Source organism: Podarcis raffonei, chromosome 8 (genome assembly GCF_027172205.1).
Source record: "Podarcis raffonei isolate rPodRaf1 chromosome 8, rPodRaf1.pri, whole genome shotgun sequence".
Lineage (NCBI taxonomy): Eukaryota > Metazoa > Chordata > Lepidosauria > Squamata > Lacertidae > Podarcis > Podarcis raffonei.
Genome location: NC_070609.1, coordinates 19,547,675 through 19,571,952, shown reverse-complemented (window position 1 = coordinate 19,571,952; position 24,278 = coordinate 19,547,675). Strand labels below are relative to the sequence as shown.

At 46.3% G+C, this 24,278-nt stretch overlaps 1 protein-coding gene across 1 annotated transcript in view; it reads left to right on the top strand.

Annotated features, from left to right (window-relative positions):
* NPHS1 (NPHS1 adhesion molecule, nephrin) overlaps nt 1–24,278 on the top strand; it is a 50,494-nt gene that overhangs the window by 14,369 nt on the left and 11,847 nt on the right. Inside the window, exons 10-20 of the mRNA XM_053398371.1 lie at nt 1,470–1,627; nt 3,075–3,216; nt 3,340–3,464; nt 4,058–4,229; nt 8,742–8,874; nt 9,799–9,971; nt 10,815–10,955; nt 12,713–12,853; nt 14,208–14,329; nt 18,921–19,092; nt 19,985–20,156. Of these exons, the coding sequence (XP_053254346.1) occupies nt 1,470–1,627; nt 3,075–3,216; nt 3,340–3,464; nt 4,058–4,229; nt 8,742–8,874; nt 9,799–9,971; nt 10,815–10,955; nt 12,713–12,853; nt 14,208–14,329; nt 18,921–19,092; nt 19,985–20,156 (1,651 nt within the window). The remainder of the gene's footprint in view (nt 1–1,469; nt 1,628–3,074; nt 3,217–3,339; nt 3,465–4,057; nt 4,230–8,741; nt 8,875–9,798; nt 9,972–10,814; nt 10,956–12,712; nt 12,854–14,207; nt 14,330–18,920; nt 19,093–19,984; nt 20,157–24,278) is intronic.

Sequence of the window (24,278 nt, the reverse complement as noted above, 5' to 3'; positions counted from 1 at the left end):
AAGACAAAATCCACACCCAACATATCTTTCAAGGTAATATCACCCCTTGAACGTTCTTAGGAATTCACCCCCTGAAAATTAATCTTGTCTTCAGAAGCATATTTCCCCCTCCCCACCTTTGCAAAACTTACAAAATTAACTGGGCTCAAATACTTTCACTCAGCACTGGTTCCAAGAAACCATAGTTAAGATTAAGCCCATTTTAGGGTTCAGATGGAAAGGTAAACTGCGGTTATTTTAAGACAGAAGTGAAGCCTCCAATCTCCTCCTTTCCACCAGAAGAGAGGGATGGGAACTATAAAGGTAAAGGTAAAGGTACCCCTGCCCGTACGGGCCAGTCTTGACAGACTCTAGGGTTGTGCGCTCATCTCACTCTAGAGGCCGGGAGCCAGCGCTGTCCGCAGACACTTCCGGGTCACGTGGCCAGCGTGACGAAGCTGCTCTGGCGAGCCAGAGCCGCACACGGAAACACCGTTTACCTTCCCGCTAGTAAGCGGTCCCTATTTATCTACTTGCACCCGAGGGTGCTTTCGAACTGCTAGGTTGGCAGGCGCTGGGACCAAGCAACGGGAGCACACTCCGCTGTGGGGATTCGAACCGCCGACCATGCGATCGGCAAGTCCTAGGCGCTGAGGTTTTACCCACAGCGCCACCCGCGTCCCACAGGATGGGAACTACATGCACCCAAATCGCTCCATGTCTCCTTCCTGTAACTAGAGCTTTTGGCTACGTTTGAATGCAGACACTATCCTGCACAGGGCTGTCTTAAGCATATGCGGTGCCGGGGTGCAAAGATCCACCCGGTGCGCCACCTCAGGTTGCCCAGTCCGAGGCGTGCAGGAGGGTGGAGCTGGCCAGCCGCCTCAGCGTCTCGCTGGCTCGGTTGCCCCCGAACTTGCGGCACAGCAAAAGAGCCCTCTGCGGTGCTCCGACCGATGGGCGGGCTCTTCCCCAGACTCAACTCTCGGGCCCCAGACACTAGGCCGGGAGCCCCTGAGAGTCTAGCGCCCGGGTGCCCTGCACCCCTAGCGCCTATGGGTAAGATGGCCCTGATCTTGCATACCCACTAAACCTTTAAGGCACATTTACCCCCTCAAATAATACCGGGTACCGTGGTTTACCCTTTACAGAGTTACAATTCCCAGCAAGCCTTGACAAACTACAAACACCCAGAATTCTTTGAGACGAAAAATGTGCTTGGGGTGTATATGCAGCCTCAGCCACTAGGTCCATTTTGTAAACAACGACAACAACCTTGCTTCCCTTCGCAAAAGTCAAGCATGTTGTACTTTCCCAGAGGCACTTGGAACGACAAACAAAACCGCAACCAAATTTCTTCTCCTGGTGAAAGGGAAAGAAGGACACACTGATTTGAAAACAAAAATGGGCACATCTAAGTCTTGCACTGGGTGACTAATATCCTTCTCTTCCCTCCCCCCCGCCCCCGGGCTCTACCTTTTGGATGACAGTTCTCCCTGAGCAGGTGAAAATCATAGGCTCAAGCAGCACTGAGGAAAACAAGGAGGTCTCGCTGTCTTGTTCCACCTCTGCCAGCAACCCACCTGTCTTGCTGCGCTGGTGGCTGGGCTGGAAGGAGCTCAGCGCCACAGAGGTCACTGTGTCAGAGGTAGGCAATAACAGGGGCCCATTCTGCTAGGAGGCTGAGTGAGATGGGTCAGTGGGCATTTCATCCTCTCTTGTTCCTGAGCCAAGGATGGGGCAGGAATTTGAAGGCAAACTTGTTTAATCTGCACTTTCTGAAATGATAGATGAACCAAAACACAGCTGCCCTTTGAAATTTGCACTTCTGTGAATGTTGCAGTGCACATAATGTGTACAAAAATGTGTACCCTGGAGTCAAACGTGCATCAGAAGGCATGCGTAAGTAAAAATAGGAGACAAAAATGCATTCTGTGAGGAGGAAGTGCTTTGTAAGAATGTGCGTATTGGGCAAAATTGTATAAAAATACAGTGGTACCTCTGGTTACATACTTAATTCGTTCCGGAGGTCCATTCTTAACCTGAAACTGTTCTTAACGTGAAGCACCACTTTAGCTAATGGGGCCTCCTGCTGCTGCCGTGCCGCCGGAGCACAATTTCTGTTCTCATCCTGAAGCAAAGTTCTTAACCCAAGGTAATATTTCTGGGTTAGCGGAGTCTGTAACCTGAAGCGCATGTAACCTGAAGCGTATGTAACCCGAGGTACCACTGTATACGCATATTTGCATTAAAACGCTGCTGAGTTTTCATGAGGACTTGTCTTTATTTGGGTTAGGGTTTTTTTGGGTGCAAAGTGTTATGTGGAAAGGTGAAGAACTGAACTTGAGATTGGGAAAATGAGAATGGAGAAAAACCAAAACTGACAGATTCTCCCTTCCCTACTTTTAGATGTCGCCTGCCCATTTTTTCGGACAAACAGGAGATTTTTGAATCCAGGGGGTTAGGTGGGGGCACAAAATGGAGGCGAGGTGGTACATTATGGCAGCAGTCCTTTGGGACACTCTCTCTAAGGGTGTCCCAATTTGGAGAGTACTCTCTTTCCAGGGCCTCCTAGCCGATGGGTTCCTGGTGGACAGCCTCCAGCCCATCAGAGCCTGGGTTGGGGTCCACCACTTCCACCGCTGGTCTTCCGAATCCAGTGGATTCCATTGCCTCCATGTCAAGACTTATCTGCTGGTTCGGATCATGACAGGGAGGGCCTGAAGCATGAGTTTAGGGGCCACGAGCGTGGGAAAGTAAGGGCCTCTGAGAAGACTGTACTGTCCCAGATTGTGGGGGAAGTAAGAACATTGTATGAGCACTGAGGAAGGTTGTAGCTCAGTGGTAGAGCATCTACCTTTCCTGCAGGAAGACCTAGGTTCAGTCTCTGGCATTTCCTGGTTGGGTTTGGAGTTTCCTCTTCTCTGAAGCCCTGCTGCCAGTCAGTGTAGACAATACCAAGTTAGAGGGACTTGTGGACTTTCAGAGTGCTGGGAAATCAGGGAAACAGCCATTTTGAAACCAGTTGTTTAGATCTGCCTCTTCTCCCTTCTCAAACTGACAATTGCTGACTGAGGCCTGATATCCTCCTACAGGCAGCTCATGGCGGGATGATCACGGTGTCTAACATCACATACACAGCACGCCGTGAGGACAATGGATTGTCTCTTATCTGTGAGGCCTTCAATGAAGCCATCCTCTACGCCAAGACTGCTACCGTGACCCTCCGAGTACAGTGTGAGCAGGAGGGATGATTGTGTGTGTGTCATGGCAACGGTTGTCATGTGTGACGTGTTTTGAATCCCCCCTTCTAATATCTGTTTCCTCCTTCTCTTCCCCATTCTTGTTTTTGTCCTTCAGATCCACCTCAGAAGATCTGGATTGATGTTCCACCCCCAGAAACATGCTTTCGAGCTGGCACCGTAGTTAAGCTCACCTGCTTTGCCAGTGGTGGACACCCTCTGCCTCGCCTCGAGTGGTACAAGGTGGTCCAGCATTACTGCCTCCAGGGCCAGCGCTACCATTAGGCCGGGGTGGGAAACTTTTTCAGCCTGGGAGCTGCTCCACAAGTCAATGGTGGTGGCTGAGGAGCAGAGGCAAAACTTGGCAGAACAATGAATGCAAATTTTATCTTCGTACAATAGGCTTGTTTCTAGACACCCACCCTCATACTCTGTCCTCCTTCCTGGCAACCAAGGGACATGATCAGAGTTCAAGGGTACATCACAGGCAGGCAAAAATACCCAAGGAAGTTGCGAAGCCAGGACAGTGAGGGGCATGGTGTGGGGTGAGAGGGTGTGGTTGGGGAGGGGCTGTCACCCAGAGAGAGTCTCAAGGACCCAGGTAGGAAGGTCTGAAGGCCAAATTTGGCCCCAGGTCTGAGTTTCCCCTCCATTGCATTAGACAAAGTGAGGTAGATGACAAATGGTAGGTGCTGGGGGCAGTAGTAGAAGAGACCCCATGGCTCTTCCCCTAAGGACCCCTGGCCAGTCCTGAGTGATGGGTGCCCAATTGGCCTGTCCCCCCAGAGTGGCTGCCTCTCCACTTACCCCCACTGCAATCTGGATTCTTCCTACAGGAGAGCAAAGTAGTGAGGGACGGGACAACTCCGGGGTCATCGGGGAACATTGTGTCCAAGGAGCTGCTCCTCACCACGACTGCCAGTGACAACATGGCTGCTTACTATTGCAAGGCATTTGGAAGTTCCAGAACCCCAGCGCTCACTGCAGAGACTCGTCTGCACGTCCAGTGTAAGCTTCAACACACATGTGCACTCTTCCGGCCTTGATCTGAATGGAGGGCATGTTTGTGGGGGGACATGTGACTGAGAAATAAGAGCAAGATGCTCAAGAGAAATGTAACTGTCTACAGAATCACAGAACTGTAAAATTTTAATGGACCTCAAGGGAGAATTAGTCGAATCCCCTGCAATGTCTATCAATGTCAACGTGGTTCCCCATCTATCTTCTCCATCCTGGGGCTGGGGCAAGGCAGGGTAGTGGCAAGTCTGGGGCTGCACCGGCGGAGCCAATCTGACCACTTCACTGGTGCGACTGCACAGCCCCAGCCTCGTGGCCACCTGCCCCAGCCACATCTGGGCAGGCTGCAGTGATGCCAATGTCAGAAAAGTGGCTCCATCCCAGTGGGTGGGACAATACCAGGCCCACCAGGCAGCAGGAGAGACCTGATGGATATGGCCGAGCCCCTTTAAACCCAACCAATTTCCTTGGAGGGGATGGAGCTTGAGTCCGCCACCCAATGATGGTGAGGCTGCTTAAGCTCATTGTTTGCTCCAGACTAAACCATTGATGGGACAATGTTCCAAGCTGGCTGCTGTTAGGTGCCTTGTGTCCATCCTGTCTCTGTATGCAGAACCACAGTGAGCTGTCCGTGGTCCTGCCCTCCTCTGAAGCAGCCTGGGTGCCTGCTGAGCTTCGCCAGTATATTGTGCAGGGTGCAAGGGCAAGTTATAGCATCTAGCTCACTATTGTTGACAGTGATGGGCAGCGGTTTCCCAAGGTTTCAGGCATAATAAGTCTGTTTCCAGCCCTATCTAGAGAAACCAAGGGTTAAACCTGGGACCTGTTGCATGCAAACCCCTCTCTCACTGAGTGGCAGCTTTCACGCACAGTCTAGTAGAGGGTGCCTAGGAAGCCACCCTGGGCTCCTTTGGGAGGAAGGGCGGGATATAAATAAAATAAAATTGATGACTCAAGCAAGCAAGCATCCTGGGAAGAAGACTGGGCTTTAGAACTCCTGACCAAATGCAAATGATTTACGATATGGGTGAAACCTATAAATATGGGATTTCCCTCTTCTATTATTTAAAAGTGATAGCATCCATAAACAAGAAATATTCTTTTTGGCTTGTTTGTTTCTGGTGTATTGATAAGCTCAGCCCCAAGAGCCAGGATCTGATCCCTAGGATATCAAAATTCACCATTACAGCAAGAGCTGAAAGTGACCACCTACCTTTATCCCTCGTGTGTGATTTACCCTTTGATCTGCCCAAACCACAACACAGATATCAACCAGATCTAACACCTGGAACAGGCTTCAAGAAAATCAGATGGAATGGACAAGTGAGCGAGCGGATATCTAACGGGTACAAATCTGAGGAGAGCTACCGTCTCTCAAAAGCAATTATGGAAGGGTGCTTAGAAATAGAGGAGAGCGCCCCGAACATGATGACAACATATGAAATGCTTATACAAAAAATTCAAGAGTTTGTTGTAAAACCGAATTCCAAGTCTCCCCACCATAGGAAAACTTCCAGGGAGTGGTTCGATCATGAGTGTATAACCTCCAAGAAATCATTGATCCACTCCTTCATCTGCCATAAGGATAATCCAACAGAGGATAACAGACAAAAGATGCTTGAAGCCAAAAGAAGTTACAAAAAACTCCTGACACAAAAGAAAAGATACGCAATGAAGTTATTATGGCAGCAACTGATAGAGGCCTCCAAATCAAGTAACCCATCATTATTCTGGAGAATCGTAGCTGTACAGCCGGATAGGGGCCTATCACAACTATCCTGCTGCATATCAATGAAAGCCTGGGAAACACACTTCCATAATCTTTACGAGGAATCTAGCGATGAGTCCTATGCATTAGACATACCGGAAGATCAGATACAGCCATGGCCAGCAGTCTCAATAACAGAGACTCATCTGCTGATTGACCAACTAAAGAACGGGAAAGCCCCCGGAATTGACTGTATACCAGCGGAACTTTTTAAAACCAATGCGAACTGGTGGGCCCCCTTGCTAACCTCTCTGTTCACATATATAGATAGAACTGCACAGATTCCATACGACTGGGGGACTTCCATCATTATTCCCATTTACAAAAAAGGCTCGAGGGACGATCCCTCCAACTATAGACCTATAAGCCTCCTGAATATAATAAGTAAATTATACGCTAAACACCTCAGCGAGAAACTGTGCGAATGGATAGAAAGAGCGAAGATTCTTGATGATGCACAGGCAGGATTTAGACAGGGGAGATCCACAATGGATCACTGCCTGATCTTACAGCACCTAGCTGAGAAATACACGTCGCACCGCAATCACCACCTATTCGCAGCATTTGTAGATTTTAAAGCAGCCTTTGACTCCATCCCAAGAACCCGACTCTGGGACAAACTCAACAAATCATCCATAGACCGACGTCTGCTGCTACTAATATACAAACTGTACAACAACACATGACTTCGTATAAGATGCAGCCAAGAAGGTCAACTCTCTAATTTTATTAGAACAACAAAGGGAGTTAAACAAGGATGCATTTTGGCCCCCTTTTTGTTCAACATCTATATAAACTCCCTAATAGACCACCTACAAGGAGCGGATACAACACGCCCCAAAATTAGCAGACAAAAAACTGCCTATCCTACTCTATGCAGACGATGCAGTTATATTGTCCCAGACTCAGATGGGCCTCAAAAGAGCTCTTAACAGCTTATCCCAATATTGTAGAGAAGAGAAACTAGCAGTGAACTACCAAAAAACAAAAATCATGGTTTTCTCTAACAAAAGGAAAATATACAGATGGAATTTAGACAATCAGGAGATTGAACAAGTGACATGCTTTAAATACCTAGGAGTTATATTCCAAGCATCAAGGAAGAAGACTGCCCACATAAATTACAGCTCCTCTACAGCACAAAAAAGTCCAACAGCAATCCTAAGATTCCATCGTACAACGGGAGGAAATTTCATTCCTGCTACAATTAAACTATTCGTTGCAAAACCAACAGCACAAATACTATACGGCGCACCACTCGTCTCCCTCTCTAATCTAGACCCATATGAAAAGATACAATCAGGTTTCCTTAGATCACTCCTGCAAACACCTAAATGCGTCCCAAACGCCACCCTACGACTGGAAGCGGGCTTATACAGCATTAAAGCCAAAGTATGGATAAGAACCTTATGCACTTGGCTAAGACTTAACAACTCGCCGGTTGGACTACTTTCCCTGATGCTTCTTGACAAATTCCAATCTAGTTGGTTGAAGGGCACTCTCAGAAAACTGGCCACATATGGTCTCTCCCCAGAGTATTTATTAAGTTTAGAAAGGGGAAGGGCCAAGAACATAATCAAAGAAAGACTCAGGGACATTGAAGCCCAAAATGACTTTAATCAACTTCCGATAACTTATAAACTTCTATACAATCCCCAAAGGCCCCATCTAGCAAACTATCTCAAAGTTCTAGACAACGCTAAACACCGATGGGCATTTTCCAGGGCCCGCTTTAACGCTCTCCCTTCAGCTCTTCTAGAGGGAAGATACAATAAAATACTGATCGAACAAAGATTATGTCCCTGTAACAGCAATGAAATCGAAACCATTGGGCATGTCATCTTATACTGCCCATTATATCGAGACTCAAGAAAAGAGCTGATCGAACCGATTCTGAGGAAAATACCTCGTAGTACAGACGACACCTATATCAGACACCTCTTAGCTGACAAAGAGCCCGAAATTAACAGGTCCGTGGCAAAGTACTGTTACATTGCAACAAGAATAAGACGAGCAATGATGACAACAACGGAGTTCAAATTGTAAACATCGAAGGAACGATAATAAACAGTAGCGACACCTGAATTGAACTTTTAAAACCTTAAAAGTCGAAACCTGGTCATAAATATAAGCACCAATTCTGTGAATTGGCCATATTTCTACTGTTATTTGTAGCACAATACTACTTTTAATGTCATATTTTTATAAATTGCTTCCTGGTCACTGACCGTATTAAAGATAAAGATATTTGAAAGAAGAGCTCAGCCCCAAGAGTTGTGGCACCACAAGTGGAAAGATGGGACCTGAACATAGGAAGCTGGCTTTTTACCAAAGCACACCACCGATCCATCCAGCTCAGTATTGTCAACACTGGATTGCAGTGGCTCTTCGGGATTTCCAGAAAAGAGGCTCTCCGAGCCCTATCAGGAGATGCCGGGGATTGGGGCCTTCTGCATGTGAGCCAGAGGCTCTGCCACTGAGCTATATCTCCTATCTGTACCTCAATGCAGAAGGCGTGAATATAGACCTTATACGGCCTTCCCCTGTCAATCCACATCCCCTGTCAATTTCTTCTGAACGACAACTCCCATCATGGTCACTGTGGCCAGGGCTGATGGGAGTTGTAGTTTAAGGCATCTGGAGGGTGGCAGGTTGGGGAAGGTTGGCATGGAAGGTAGAGCTTGGAGGTGGCGCCGAAGCCTGAGTCTTGACAGCCAGCCGCTTTCTTTCCACAGTCCCGCCCCTAAGTGCAAACATTACAGTGACAGCCAAGGAGGTCAGGCCTGGCCAGTCGGTGACACTTCACTGCAAATCGGGCAGTAGCAACCCTCCCGTCAGCTCCCTAACCTGGCTCAAAGATGGGAAAAGGTAAGAGGATGTCTGACTTCCCCTATGCCCATCCTACAACAGCTTCACCTGCAGGTCTTGCTACATCTTCAAAGGCCCTTGTCCATTTCTGCCAGGGCTAGTCCAATACATTTTGGAACCTTGGGCAGGATTGTGTCCTTTGACCTCTCACTCTTTGCTCCTCCAGTTTGCTGGAACATCTTAGGGCTCAGTCATGGAAAAAGGTGATGTGGACACCCAAGTCTCTCCAGCTTGTTTTCCTGTGTATATTATTATTATTATTTCCACTTATAGACCAGTTATTATCCAAAGTTCTCCAAATGGTTTACAGTAGGTCAGCGTTCTTCAGCCTTGGATCTCTAGATGCTGTCGGGTGACAGCTCCCTTCATCCTTAGCCATTGGCTAAGCTGGCTGTGGATGATGGGAGCTGCAGTCCAAGAGCACCAGGGGACCTGGAGTTGAAAAACACTGCAATAGGTTACATATGAATATAAGCATTGTAAGTAAGGCAGAGAGCCTTCTTGGTAGTGGAACGCCCTCCCATCAGATGTCAAGGAAATAAACAACTATCTGACTTTTAGAAGACATCTGAAAGCAGCCCTGTTTAGGGAAGTTTTTAATGTCTGATGTTTTATTGTATTTTAAATATTTGTTGGAAGCCGCCCAGAGTGGCTGGGAAAATCCAGCTAGTTGGGCGGGGTATAAATAATAAATTATTATACTATTATTATTATATAAGCACCATAAAAACCACGCTTGGGAGTCACAAGTGGGCAGAGTTGCTGTTGTCCTCAGGTCCTTCTTGGAGGCTTTCTGTAGGTGTATTTTTGGCTATTGGGAGAACAAAATTCTGGACTAGATGTGCCAATGTCCTGATCCAGCAGAGCTTTTTCTTGTTCTTATAAGTTCTTGATAAGTTATTGTTAGTAGTGTTTCTTCTTCAGGTTGAAGGCAACTAACCCAGAGCAGAAGAAAGCAGAATTTGGAGGGTTTTCCACTTCAGGAAAAGTGACTCTAGTGGTGTCATCTGCAGATCATGGGATGAGAGTAGAATGCCATGCATACAGCTCTGTCCTCTCTGAAGGTGTGAATACCTTCTACAAGCTCACTGTCCTATGTAAGTATGAAGTAGGGAGGGGAGGGAAGTTCAGTTCAGTTTTACATTTGAAGGTGAACCTACCTAAAATTAATGCAAAGCTACCTAAGCCACACTTTCTGAAACAATGTGTGAACCGAAAAGCAGCCGCCTTCAAAATGCATGCTTCTCTGAATTTTGCACTGCAGTTCTCCAACCGTTTTTGTAATGTGCATTGGCTAGAGTAAAATGTGCATAGAAATGCATGAAAATAATAAAGAAAGATCCATTGTATTAGGGAAAATAGCTTGCAAATAACCTAGCATAAAAACTGCATAAAATATGTATATGGAGAAATGTAAAATAAAATGCCGTTGGATTTTCACAAGGATTTCAAAAACCATTTTGCAAACTGACGGATAAATGAGGAAAGCAAACTGGAAGGAACAACCAGGAGGCGGGAGCTGTCACTCATGTGTGTCTTCCATGACCACATTGCAGTTCATTGGGCTGAAATCATGGTTGATTTGTTTACAGTTTTAGCATGTGTTGTCCCCAGGGCGGATGTAAGGCAACGTTTACCCGGAGGGTTTCTGTGGAAGCTCTTTGAAATGTAAGCCTGGCTCTTTGAAATGTACCAGCAACAACCTGCCATATGCTCATAATAGACACCTTTGTTTTTTTTTTTTTTTTTTTTTTTTTTACGATGTCATTAATGTAGAAATTAAATAGAAAAGGGGCCAAGAGGCAGCCCTGTTTGACCCCTTTATTCAGAGGGAAAGAATCAGAAAGAGCATAATAGACACCTTTGGGCTGCAAGAAGCAGGAGGGAAAGTCACTGAGAAAGTCATCTGAGAATCTCTTCTTCCTCTGCTTTTTGCACAGTTCCCCCAGAGTTCTCCTCTGAGCAACCTCTAGTAGTGCAGGCTGTGGAGCACGGAGCTGTCCAGCTGCCCTTGCTGGTGTCGGCCAACCCTCCAGACATCACCTATCGCTGGAGCTTCCTTGGTGAGGTACTCTTGACAGGTGGGTCCAGCATCATTCTTGGAGTGAAGTCCCAAGCTGTTGCTGTTGTTTCGTCACCAGTGTGCCCGTCTTTTTGCAGACCAATGAGACTGGTCCTAGCTGCAAGGAGCTTCCAATCAAATGGCCAAATTAGATGGGGCGCTGAACATCTTTGCATTTAATTTGCACTTAAAAAAGATGCAAATAGCATCCACACAGTGAGTTATGATAATCACCTGGCTTGCAGCAAGTCAGGAGGAATTTCACCATTTCTTCCCTGGCTGCGGTTCTAAGGAAAATTCTCCTTTTGAAGCTATTTGCACTGGAAGGAAAAGACATTTGTTGACTAATACAGGGGTAGGGAACCTGTAGCTCACACATTGTTGCTGCACTACACTTTGCATTATCCCTGGCTATGGGCCATGCTAGCTGGGAGGGAAGGAAGTTGGAGTTGAACAAATATCTGGATGGCCACAGGTTCTCCATTCTGAGTTAATATGCCTCCTGGAATCCTTAGCGGGCTTCATCCTTCTGGTGAAAAAAATGCCTTGCAGTGGAAGGGTAAATTGTGCAATGACAGCTGGGTGGGCCAGTGCCAAGAGCAATAAATCACACGGCATCAGTGAACTTAACTCTTTATTCAAGGAAATAAGGTCTGCCTAGTGAGCACAGCAAGTCATCCCAGTAGGTCTTGCCCCTATGAGGCAGTTGTGGAGATTGAAGGTCCCCATCTTCTCACAGTTGCCTAAGTCTCCTCCTCCCCTGGGTCCCTTCTAAGCAATCTGAGATTCCGTTGCTGTGCCTGTCTTTGCTCCTCCCTCTTCATAACTCTTCTGGTTCTGGGAGACCAGGAGGGGGTGGAGCTGGTCGCAGCAGGAGTAGGAGACATCCTGGCTTCCTCACCAGCCTGACTCATCTCTGTCTCTTGGCCTCCTCTCCTGTTTCTGATTCTGGACTGCTATCTGCCCCAGACTCTCCCTGCTCACTAAACCCTGTTAGCTCTTCAACTTCCAATCATTCCTCCTCCCAGGCTTTTCCCTCTGACCACTCATCATCGTCCCATCACCAACCCCTGGCTCTGAGTCTTCTTCCCTTGGGGGTTCCCCAGTTGCTGACTCCTGCCACTCCTCTGCATCCAGCCAGTCCATGACAGCCAGCCTGCTCTCTTTCTCTCTCTAGTCTGTTGCTCACCTGTTCCTAACCCAGTGAAGACTGGTCCATTAGGCCCGGTTGGGCATTGCCCCACCAAGCTCAGCTGTCCTCGGCTAGCCCCCAATTGCTTACCTCCTTAATTGCAAGGGCTATCAGCTTCCTCTTCCTGAGTCTCAGGGTTGCCTTTGTAGAGCTCAGCTGGGAGGAAGACAGGGACAAAAAAACAGAATTAGTTCACTTTCCCTGTCATTGGCTCTGGCTCCCTGACCTCTGCCCCACCAGGTCCAATAGCCAACAGCCACCACTGTCCTTGGCCCTTGCTGAGAGCCAGTGTGGTGTAGTGGTTAAGAGCGGTAGTCTCGTAATCTGGTGAACCGGGTTCGCGTCTCCGCTCCTCCACATGCAGCCGCTGGGTGACCTTGGGCCAGTCACACTTCTTTGAAGTCTCTCAGCCCCACTCACCTCACAGAGTGTTTGTTGTGGGGGAGGAAGGGAAAGGAGAATGTTAGCCACTTTGAGACTCCTTCAGGTAGTGATAAAGCAATATATCAAATCCAAACTCTTCTTCTTCTTCTTCTTGTTTGCAATGCTTTCCTTAAGATTGGTCGCCTCTCTGTCTTCCTTAGAGGGTTCCCCACGGTATCACCTGCGGGATGGTGGCTCTCTAGAGATCTGGAACCTGACCAGGGCGGATGCTGGCATGTACAAGATCTACTGCGAGAACCCAGAAGGCCACAATGAAACGGCCCTCTTGTTGGATGTGCAGTGTGAGTATCAGGTGGAGAGGGCATACCATGTATTCCGTCACTTGAAGGATGAGGGGCCTCATCTGTGCTTTTCTGTCCTTTGTGATTATAGCTCTGGCATGCTCTCCTCTGCCTTCCTTCTCTTGGTGTCTCAGCACACATCCTCTCGCAGCTGGCCTGGGTTTAGCTTCATGCCTGCTCTTGGGAACCAATGCTACACCACACTCTCTCTTTGTGCGGTGGTGTAACATAGGAATGGGCAAATCCTTCAGTTTCAGTTTCCATCATTTCCCCAATCTGAAGTGCTATTTGCCACATTTCCAGTCACACACACACACACACACACACACACACACACACACACGTGTACATCCCTAAGGCGGTCGGATGGTGCCTTGCTCGCCTCCTTCTGGCAACTCCTGAAGCCCAGCCAGTGCCAGACATATTGCTCTGCTTTCCTTTGGACCACATCAGCAAAGCTGAGAGGGGGTCTTAACGTTTGGGCAGCCCAAGACCTCCATACACCCTGGCCAGGCTTTTGCCCCAGGGAGGTGATTTGGGTTCACTCCCAGAGGTGTGCTCCAATCTCTCTCTGAACAGCTGGATGCCAACAATATATTCTCTCTCTCTCTCTCTCTCTCTCTCTCTCTCTCTCTCTCTCTCTCTCTCTCTCATCTCTCTATGAATTTTTTCAGCATTTTAGTGTTTGTTTCTTTTAATTCACACATTTTTGAATGCCATCTTACCTAATGCACACACCTTTCCCAACAATTTCCCTTAATATACACTAGTGGCCAAATTTGTGGAAACCTTTTGGAAGAAGTGTATTTCTGAGGTTTGGTGGCTCATAACACCACTTTTTTTAAAAAAGTAATACCATAAAATTACATAGCAATGGAAAGATAATTTAATGAATAATGTAATGCAACAAAGTTTGTTCAGTTATCTGTATTCTATAAAAAGTTATAGCCAAATAACCAGAAAAAGGAAGCACAACTTGCTTAGGTTGATATGCAGTAGGTTTCCTTCATTTGAGTGTAGCCAATGAGCATGAGTGTTTAGAGAGCCAATCAGGTGTTATGAGCAATCAAACTTGGGAAATACACTTTCCCCAAAAGGTTTCCATCGTTTTGGCCACTAATGTAATTCACTTTCATATGCAATGTTTCTGAATTCTCTTTATTTATTATTGTGCACACTTTCCCTTGTTAGACGCATCTTTGGTTGGGAAACTGCATTGCTAACTGTGCATTTTGCAGGATAGCTGCTTTGGGGGAGTAGCTATTGTTTTAGGTAGGTTTGCATTAAGATGTGGACCAAATTGAAATTCTTGCCTGTCACTAGCATGCCACATACCTTCCCCCCCCGTGAACAGATTCGCCATCCATCCGCAGCATTGGAGACCCAACCTATGTGGACCTGGGGGGCACAGCTGAGATTGAGTGCCAGGTGGATGCCAACCCCACACCTGCAAACATGTTCCAGTGGAGATGGCTGGTAAGTGGCTAGTCTAGACCAGAAGCTGAGGTTAAGGGTGGAAGAAGACTTTCTGTTTGCTTCAAGCTTTTACCCTGTGGCCCTGCTGATGATGCTGGACTACAAATCCCATTATTGCCAACCGTTGGGCATGCTGGCTGGGGCTCATGGGAGCTGGAGTCCAACTATATCTGGAAGGCCGCAGTTTCCTGACCTTTCCAGTCTGGGTAACCTTATAGGGGCCACACGACAGTCCTGGGTGCAGCCAAAGCCAAAATTGGGTGGAGAAATGGATGTGACTCTAATTGACATTCCAGCCATTCAAACAGCTGCATCTCTCCATCCTTGATGCAGGGGAGCAAGAGTCATGAGTTCAACTGTGTCAACAGTTCGATGACACAGTCCAGACAGGCAAGAGCACTGAAGGCGCTGTGGAGCAGGGCTGGTAAAGGGTGTGACCTAGAGAAAATTCTGAGGACCAGGTGAAGAGGTTCTGGACAGGACTGACCTACCCATGAGGTGGACTGAAGCAGCTGCCACGGGTGGCAGAGTCCCTCAGGGTGGTGCCTCTGTGGATAATCCCCCTGCCACTGCCAGAGTCACATAGTTAAAGCAGCTTTTGGTGAGATCTTGTGGAGTTTGTGTAGGATCTCACCAGAAGTCACTGCCATGCAACCTTGGTAAGTAGAGGGGGAAGTGGTGGGGTTTGGAGACAGCACCTTCCTGTTTCGCTACAGGCGGCAAAACAGGCTGGGCTGTCTCTAAGTCCTCCACCCCTGCTTGTCCTCACTCCCATCCAAAATGCCACAACAGAGGCTGTTCCTTGTGAGTAAGAGAGAGATCTTTATTCAGGCTAGGAATGGCACACTCAGGGTCCATAAGACATGAATCCAAAGTACACCAGCAACAAAACCTTAAGCTGCTTTATTCTGTCAGCCAACAGTCTCACCAGACTATTTATTTCTGCACTTGGCTGCAATACATACTGAACGCCGGTGCAATGTAGAGCATCTTTTACTCTCGATGCCAATAGGTTTGCGGGTTTGTTTGCTCTCCATTTCATTAATGCTTTTAGAAATTGTTTATCGCACTTGCATTTATATTGATTGTATTGCACAGTTTTTATTATTAGGTTATTTGCCGCTCTGGGTACTTTTAGCAGAAGAGAGGGATATAAATAAACAAATAAATATTGACAGCTCCGTTGCTGTGGTAAAAAATATGAAACCCACTGCACCATGGTTAGTTTGCTTTTGCAGAGAACCAGACAGTTCTTACCCTGTTAAGCTGATGTGGCTCTGCTCAGCGACGTGAGTTTTCCCTCCAAGCTGTTGCCTAACTTAATAGCAAGTAAACCTGGTTTTCTTTCTTCTTTTGCAGATTAGTGAGGCGTGTCTGGCACTGCCAAGGAGTGTTTAGGAACCCAAAATACTGTGATTTTAAAATGACTAGTGTAATTTGTAAGCTTAGACCCATCATAGCAAAAAATAATGGGTGAAGTCATGCCAAAGTCACATTTCAGTCCGCCATCTTGAATCAGAATGGTGCCAGGCACCCCAAAGTTGGCAAAGACTGCCACCCTCCACCCCAGGAAGCCTCATGCCAAGTTTTACTACAATAACTTGGAGGTGGGGCAAACCCATGCAAAAAAAAATGGGCAAAGTCACACCAGAGTCATGTTTTGTTCTGCCGTCTTGATTCAAACGGCTCCCAGAACCCAAGTTTCAACATAGACCACTCCCCGCCATCTTGGGAATGCTTGTGCTGAGTTTGATGATGGTATCTTGAAAGGCAGCTGAGCATATAGAGAACCAATGGACAACCCCTTTTCCAAAATATGTAGTAGATCTATTTATTTATAAACTGCTTCACAGCCAAAAGCTGTGTATAATAAGATAAAATGAGATAAAACAAAAGATTGCAGGCTCTATAGACTAAAATAAAATGTAATAGTTTCTACAGTATATTTCTATGATTGTACATGCATCTTTCCTGGGTGCTGACAGCTGGAAGATGCTTATTTTAATGGAATTATTATTTTTTGCCTGAAGCTCCTAGCCAATTGACACAACTCTGTTTCTTAAGTGAGGGGCAGGGATTATTGCCAGTGAAAGTGGCAAGTCAGTTTTTGTAGCTAACAGGCAGGAAAGGCTCTTTGTGTGACCTGATATTCTTTTACAGCAGGGGTAGGTAACCTTTGGCCCTCCAGAAGTTGCTGAACCACAACTCCCATCATACCTGGCCATCGGCCATGTTTGGTGGGCCTGACAGGAATCATACTCCAGCAACATCTGGAGGGCCAGAGGTTACCCACATTTGCTTTGTAGGACCTTCCTCAACCTGGTGCCCCCCAGATGCTTTGGAGTACAAGTAAAATAGTGATAGGGACTGTTGATTTGGTGACCCTGTCGAGGCCAGTGGGTGCCATGCCAAACCCTGTCCATACACTAGCCCTCATTGGGTCCCCTCCAGTCAAGGTTTGAATTTGCTCAGTGGCGACCGAGAGGAGCAAGGAGTAAAGCTTAACCAGCAAAACCCACAGGTTCAAGATTAGGACTGGAACTAATAGCTCGGTTTATTATTGTACAAAGCTGAACAGTTTTATGAAATGCTCTTCTGAAAGTTTATAGGACTTACAGAAAATAAAATAAAAGATATAAAATAGAACTCTCAGAAATAAAGCAATTTACATTTCATGAAATGTAAAGCAATTTGACATCACTTGCATAAATTAATTAATCGTTTAGTAACAGTGTGAGCTAATAAATAGCACCGAGAAAGCAATTGATCTGAGCAAGTCACACAGTCTCCTCCTAACCCCCTCCACCTAGTTATAAAACTATTCTGTAGTATAGTAGATCAATAAATTTCATATCTACCAGTCCAAGACAATAGGTCAGACTTCAGCTGGATGGTACACACAAAGGTGCATAGGTGGAAGACAGAAAGAAAAAGGAAGAAATATAAATCATACAAGCAACCTACCCACAATGCCCTCAAAGAACTAACTAATCCCTCCCCCCACATATAGACATTTTTGTATCAATCAGTAATTGGAAATGGGGCTGGACTTTTCCATCAATTTTGCATAATTTCACTGCTTGTGTAGGAAGATCGTCATAAGATGTGGAACATGAATGGCCATAATCTACTTGGGAAGGGGGAGAAAAAAGAGAGTAATTGAGATACCTGCTGTATCACTTGTGCTCCGTGCAGGGCACATGGGCATATGACAGCTGTCATGGGCTGACTGGATGCTGAGGCACCAGTTGGAGAACCCCCAAGGAAACCCCCAGGGGAAGAAGGCTCAGAGCCAGGGAATTGATGGTGGAATGATGATGAGTGGTCAGAGGGAAAAGAGGCAGCAGTCTGGGAGGAGAAGGAGGTGTCAGAGGTTGAAGAGGCAACAGGGTTCAGTGAGTGGGAAGAGGCTGTGGCAGAGAGCAGTCCAGAATGAGAGGCAGAAGCAGAGGCTAGTGAGGAAGGGGGCAAGAGGCAGAGATGAGTCAGGCTAGTGAAGAAGCCGGGTGTGTGTGTGTGTGTTTCTCCTCCTGCTGCTGTTATCAGCTCCCCTCCCCTTCCCCGTCTCAGGGCGGTTCACAGTATAAAATTGCAATATAAGATGAAGGTGTGCTGGAGAAGGAACTGGGGGAGGAGTCTTAGAGAGTGATGGGAAGATGGAGACCTTTGGTCCTCGCAACTGCTTCTTTGGGCCAAGACCTACAGGGAAGAGCTGCTGTGATCACTAGGCCTGAGCTGTTTTGATTTCTTTGAATAAAGAAATAAGTCAGAAATCAAGTAGATATAATAAAAGAAAAAAACTGCTATGGAAAACAGCTTAGAATTTTTTTTTGCTCTCTAGCACCATCTGGTGTTGCATGTTTATAACACATTCAAATAACTGGTGTTTTTTTACTAATGTAGCTGAGTCCCAAGTGTTTTATTGTTGACCTGCTCCTGACTCTGGCTCCTGATACCAGCCCTGGCTTGCCAAAATAGCTGCCTTTCATTTTTGCCCTGGCTTCGGGGCCATTTGCTGCTACTCTCCACTCAAAGTGCCTAAAGCAGCAAAGTTTTGTGCAAAGGTGCAGACAGCTTACACAAAAATGACGCAGACGGGCGATAGCGTTGTCCACCTTAATCCATTATGGCTGCACCATGGTGTGCATTAAACTTTCTATAACGGCTATGAATGCAAGCCTAGGTAGGCCCAGATTAACAGGGAGCCTCCCCATGAGGCTATTTCAATGAAGGTACGTTCACCTGTCCTATACCTAATGTGTATGACATCAGATGGGCAGGTAAAGATGCAGCTGGGCCACAAAGGGGTTTGCAGGTCAGCTGTGGGCTGGGCTTTGCAAGCTCTGACAAGAAGCTGATCTTTGGGGCTTGCAAAGTGCTGTGTATGGGGCTTTGAAAGCACAATGTTGGGGCTTGCAAAGCACCTTGCCTTAAAAATATTAATTTTTTTTTAATATGAGTGATATTGAAGGATAGCAACTGACTAATATCCAGAGTGCAGTCTGGATTTCTGTAGAGAGAGGCTTCAGTTCTCAAGTGTGCTCCAGTCAGTACCAAGAACAGATCCCTCTTATCTTGATATTGTACCCAGAACGATTTGGAGCAGAGCCTGGAAGAGCTGGGGATTGAACTGCAGTCGGACGGGCTGGTAGGGCGACTTCGAGTCCAGGAGGCAAAGCGAGCCCATGCTGGACTCTACGAGTGTCAGGCGGACAATGGGATCTCCCCAGCAGCAAGGAGTAGCGCCCGCTTGATTGTTCGATGTAAGTTTCCTCCTTAGTATTTCTGCAACCCCAACCTCTATATTTTGCCCTGCCCCACCTTCCCTGTGTCCGTTGTCCACCACTTATTTCATTCCAATTATATAAAAAGTAAGATATAAAGATACTGGGTTGTAGCCAATGCTGATCTTACTCAGAGTAAACCCACTGAAATTCCTGGACATGACTAACTTGGGCCCATTAATTTCAATGGGCCTACCCTGAGCAGCTGACTAGAACACATCAAGATCTATAATACTAGGAGGCTTGCAAACAGTAATAGAGCAACTTATTGAACAAAATGTATAGATTGTTTAATCAAAAAAAAGCAAAAGCCCCTAAGCAGTTGTTATAAAATGGCGTGAAATATTTATCAAAAATTACAGCTAAAATTAACATTCCTTTTTGTTTTAAAATGAACATGTGTTATGAAATGATCAAAGATACAGATAAAAGCAACAAAATTTAAATCTGAACCCATGTAATAAAACTCCACAATACATAGCACTGTGTTCAACTCAGTTCTGCTCAGAGAAAACTCACTGAAATGAATGGTTATTTGTGTCCATTACTTTTACAGGGTCTACTCAGACTAACTTGGGATCCAGCCCCTTGAGCTCTCAGAGCAGGTCCACTGGAAATGCCCATTAGTTTCAGTGGGTCTGTGTAGGACTCTCATCGGACACAATTCATAATACCCACTGATTTACATGAACTTACGCAGTAAAATTGAAACAAGAATTAAATACTGTGGTTTTATTGCTTTTGAAGTTGGAGCTAAAACTCTGGTGGCTGTTGCAAATATGCTCAGTCTCCTCACAGACCATTCTTTTATGAATGCTGCAAATACTCTCATGATTTCTTCCTTGTTCTACTCCCCTCACTGGCACCCTAGACCCACCAGAGATCATCAAGAGCCCTGGACTGAGGAAAGTGGCAGCTTCAGGAGATGGGAGAAGCCAGGCAGCACTCCAGTGCCGAGCTCAAGGTGTTCCCACTGTGCACTTTAGCTGGGCCAAGAATGGTGTGTCCCTTGACCTTCAGAGTGAGAGTTCTCAGGTGAACAGGTAGGTACATGAGCGGGAAACCTGATAACAGGCATGAGAAGGGATAGGAGAATCCGTCAATTCTGGTTCTTTCATTTTCTCTTTTTTCCAGTCTTAAACTTGGTTCTCCACTTTTCTGTAGCAATTTGCTCCTCCCCAAACCCCAGCTTAAAAAAGGAAAAATAGTGCATGAAAATTCTTTAGCCTTTTGGTGCAAATTTCTCCTAATAAGCACATTTTTTATGCAGTTTTGACTGTTGTAGACATTTTTGCAAGCAATTTACGGAGTGGCTGGGGTAACCCAGCCAGGTACAACAACAACAACAACAACAACAACAACAACATTTCCCCATATATAATGCCCATTTGCATATCCACACACTTCCCCCAAATATATGCATTTTTGTAAAAATTGTTTGGAGAACTGCGCTGCAAAATCTGAATAAGTGCAAATTTCAAAGCCTGCTTTCGGTTCTTGTAGTGTTTCGGAAGGAGCAAATCTGATCAAGTTTGACTTTAAATGTGAACTGAATAAAATTTCTCCTCCCATGCTTAGCCAGGAGCGGCTCATCCTCTGGGGCAGAGCCACAACAATAACCTCCTGGCAAAAGCGCTGCTTCTGTATGCCAAGAAGGGGCTGTGGTGAGGGCAGCGGCAAGGACACGGCTGTACAGATGCACTGGTGGGCGCATTAGATTGGCTCTGCTGGTGCATCTGCAAAGCCCCAACCTTTTGGCCACATCCCCCCTCTCCTTCCTGGTACACACCAGCAATGCTGCTGATGGGAGGTTCGTGTGGTGGGTCTGCCCTTACTAGGTGGGCCTCTGCTGATATGTGAGGATGCTGCTGCAGTTCATGTCCAGCTTGCAGGTTGTTCTGTCATCTGATTGGTCACTGCGAGAACAGGATGCTGGAGTAGATGGATCTTTGGCTTGCTGCATCATGTCCTTCCCAATGTCCTTAGTTTGTCTTATAGTGTAAAGGCTATAGCATCATCCCACACTCTCATCCCCTGGTGCCCTCCTAGTTAAGTGCCCCAATAACTCTGGCATCTGCAGGAGCCTAATGTGCAAGTCTTCTGTGATGCACCTGAAATGTGACAAGCATTCTTTCACCAATCCTGTGGAGCCCTGCCTCGCCTGCAGGGCTGGGCTCACCTTCATCCTGCATGCCTCTGTTGCATAGCTGTCAACATTTCTCTTTTTTAAAGGGAAATTCCCTTATTCGGAATAGGATGCCTCGCAAGAAAAGGGAAAAGTTGACAGCTATGCTCTGTTGTCTCCCCCTTCCACTTACTCACTTACTCCAAAGTAAGCGCCTCTGTCCTGACACAGCAGAAGGAGGAATAATAATAATAATAATAATAATAATAATAATAATAATAATAATAATTTTTTATTTATACCCCACCATCCCGAGCCAGGGCCGGGCTCAGGGTGGCTAACAAAAAATATAAATTACAATAAAACGCAATAGAAAAAAAAACAAAAGCAATTAAAATATGGCTTAAAATACAGCTTAAAATGCAGCCTCATTTTAGTGTAGCCCACAAATCAAGACCATAAAGGGAGGAAACATCAGATATTCACCTGAGCCAGCTATCCATGCTGGTCCTATGTGGGCCAGAAGAAAAGCCAAGGGAAAATTTATATGCTGTTGATGGCAGGTGTTCTCGAGGTTTCTTGAGCATGTGTATAGGACCCTCGCATTATTTCAGGGGAAGGTGTGGGATGCTCATGTGACCCGAGTTGTTTTCATCTCAGAAGGGGGGAGGGCAAGGGAAACCTGTGGCCTGCCAGATGTTGTTGGACTCCAACTCCCATCAGCCCCATGCAGTATGGTCAATAGTCAGGGATGATGGGAGCTGCAGTCCAGAGACATCCAAAGGGCTGCATCCCTGATGTAGGGAAACAGAAGGCGAATAATGGGAGCCATGCTACTAAAAATGTTCAGTTCAGTTCTGGCTCAGATTCAGTTCTGGCCTGAAGTTTGTTCTGACATGGATGCTGGCCAATCGAAGCAAATAAAGACCTGGCAAGAGGTCTGGTAGTCACCTGGAACCGGCCCAGTTCTCATTGAATTGGGAAAAGTTTAAAATACCACTAATGTTCCTGTGCTGATTTGCATAGCAGAATGGGGGTGGAGCAGCTTAACGCGTCTAATTTGTTCCAGCTAAATGTCAGCCATAACCCATAAATAGTATGAAGCATGTCTGAAATTAAAAATAACCAGAACACTTATCTGTAAGTTCATGCTTTATATATAAATTAAAAATGGGATTCTATTTTATTTATTTATCTTTTTTTAAAAAAAACATTCAGGCAAATTCCACTCCTAAACCTTAAAGCAATTTTTATCCTGTTTCCTGCTTCAGGCATTTTAAGGGCAAGAGCTATTGTTGGCTACTAACCCAGATGTCTTTGCTCTACCTACACTGCTGGAGGCTGTGTGCTTCCAAATGCCGTTTGCTGGATACCTCAGAATGAGAGAAGGAGGCTGCTATTCTCAGGTCCTGCTTTTGGCTTCTCCTGGGCATCTGGTTGGCGACTGTAAAAACAGGAGGCTGGATAAGATGGGCCATTGCCTGATCCAGAAGGCTATTATTATTATTATTATTATTATTATTATTATTATTATTATTTAAATTTATAATCTGCCCTTTGTCAAAAAAACTACAGGGCAGTTTACAACATAGAACATAACAAAAATATATATGTGCAAACATAACATTGTATCTAAAAAAGGTAAAGGTAAAGGACCCTGACAGTTAAGTCCAGTCGCAGACGACTCTGGGGTTGCGGTGCTCACCTCGCTTTACAGGCCGAGGGAGCCGGCGTTTGTCCACAGACAGTTTTTCCGGGCTTTGTGGCCAGCATGACTAAGCCGCTTCTGGCGCAATGGAACACTGAAATCAGAGCAGCGCACGGAAACGCCATTTACTATCCTGCCGCAGCGGTAGCTATTTATCTACTTGTACTTTTTTGGCGTGCTTTCGAACTGCTAGTTTGGCAGGAGCTGGGACTGAATAATGGGAGCTTACCCCATCGCGGGGATTCAAACCGCCAACCTTCTGATCAGCAAGCCCAAGGCTCAGTGGTTTAGACCACAGCGCCAGCCATATCCCATTAAGGTTATATGTATACGATACCCCAAAAAATCCTCAAACCAGTTATATAAATTGGCTCCACCTCTTTGTGGGGACACATTGCGGGCGAGCCGCCGAGCCTCCCCCCTCAGCGTGGTGGCAGGACAGCGTCCCGCCTTATGCTGGGGAGGCCCAGCCATGCCAGGTAGCCAAGTGGCCAATCAGGTTGCTTGGGGTGTGTGGCCGGGGCCAATTTAAACCATGGCACGATGCTGAATCGCCCCTTTTCAGCCTTGTGCCAATTAACATTAACCTAAAATTCTGTGTCCTTGTGTCGTTATTCTCATGGGGGTGGCTTGGGGGCTTTGACACGCAAATGCAATTATAAGTATAAGGAATGCATGCTAAAATACAGTTTCTCCTAAGCTAAGTTATTACCTACTCACCTCAGGTACAACTAAATCAGTGCTGTTTTTCTAGAAAAAGAGGTGCCAGAACTCACCACGAACCCTTCCCTTGTTATAATGACAATGGCGCCCACATGAGAGGTGTCGGAACTGAGTTCCGGCTTGGAAAAAAAGCCCTGACTTTAATACATCTAACAATGAAATCTTAAGAAATAAGGGGAGGGGGGAATCAGCAGTACAGAAGCAGTGCAGAAGGACACACTCTTCTCTCTTTGTAAAAGTAGCTCTTGATCTCCATCCTTGCAGAAGATGAAGTCCTTGTGTTCTTATTGACAGAGTGCTTCATTACATTGCAACTTGTCTTCAGCTTCTGTTTTCAATGGGCGAGATATCATTTGTGTTTTGATCTTGAAATACAAATCTGAGAAGAGCCCTTGTTGCATCAGCCAATGGCCAACCCCCACCCAGCATCCTGTTCTCACAGTGGCCAAACTAGTGCCTACAGGAAGCCTGCAAGCAGGAACACAGAGCAACAACAGCAGCCCACACTTGTGTCCCCCAGCAATTGGCACTGAGGCAGCAATGACTGTGGAGGGAGAACATAGTCATCGTGGCTGGTAGCCACTGATAGCCCTATCCTCCACGAAAGAT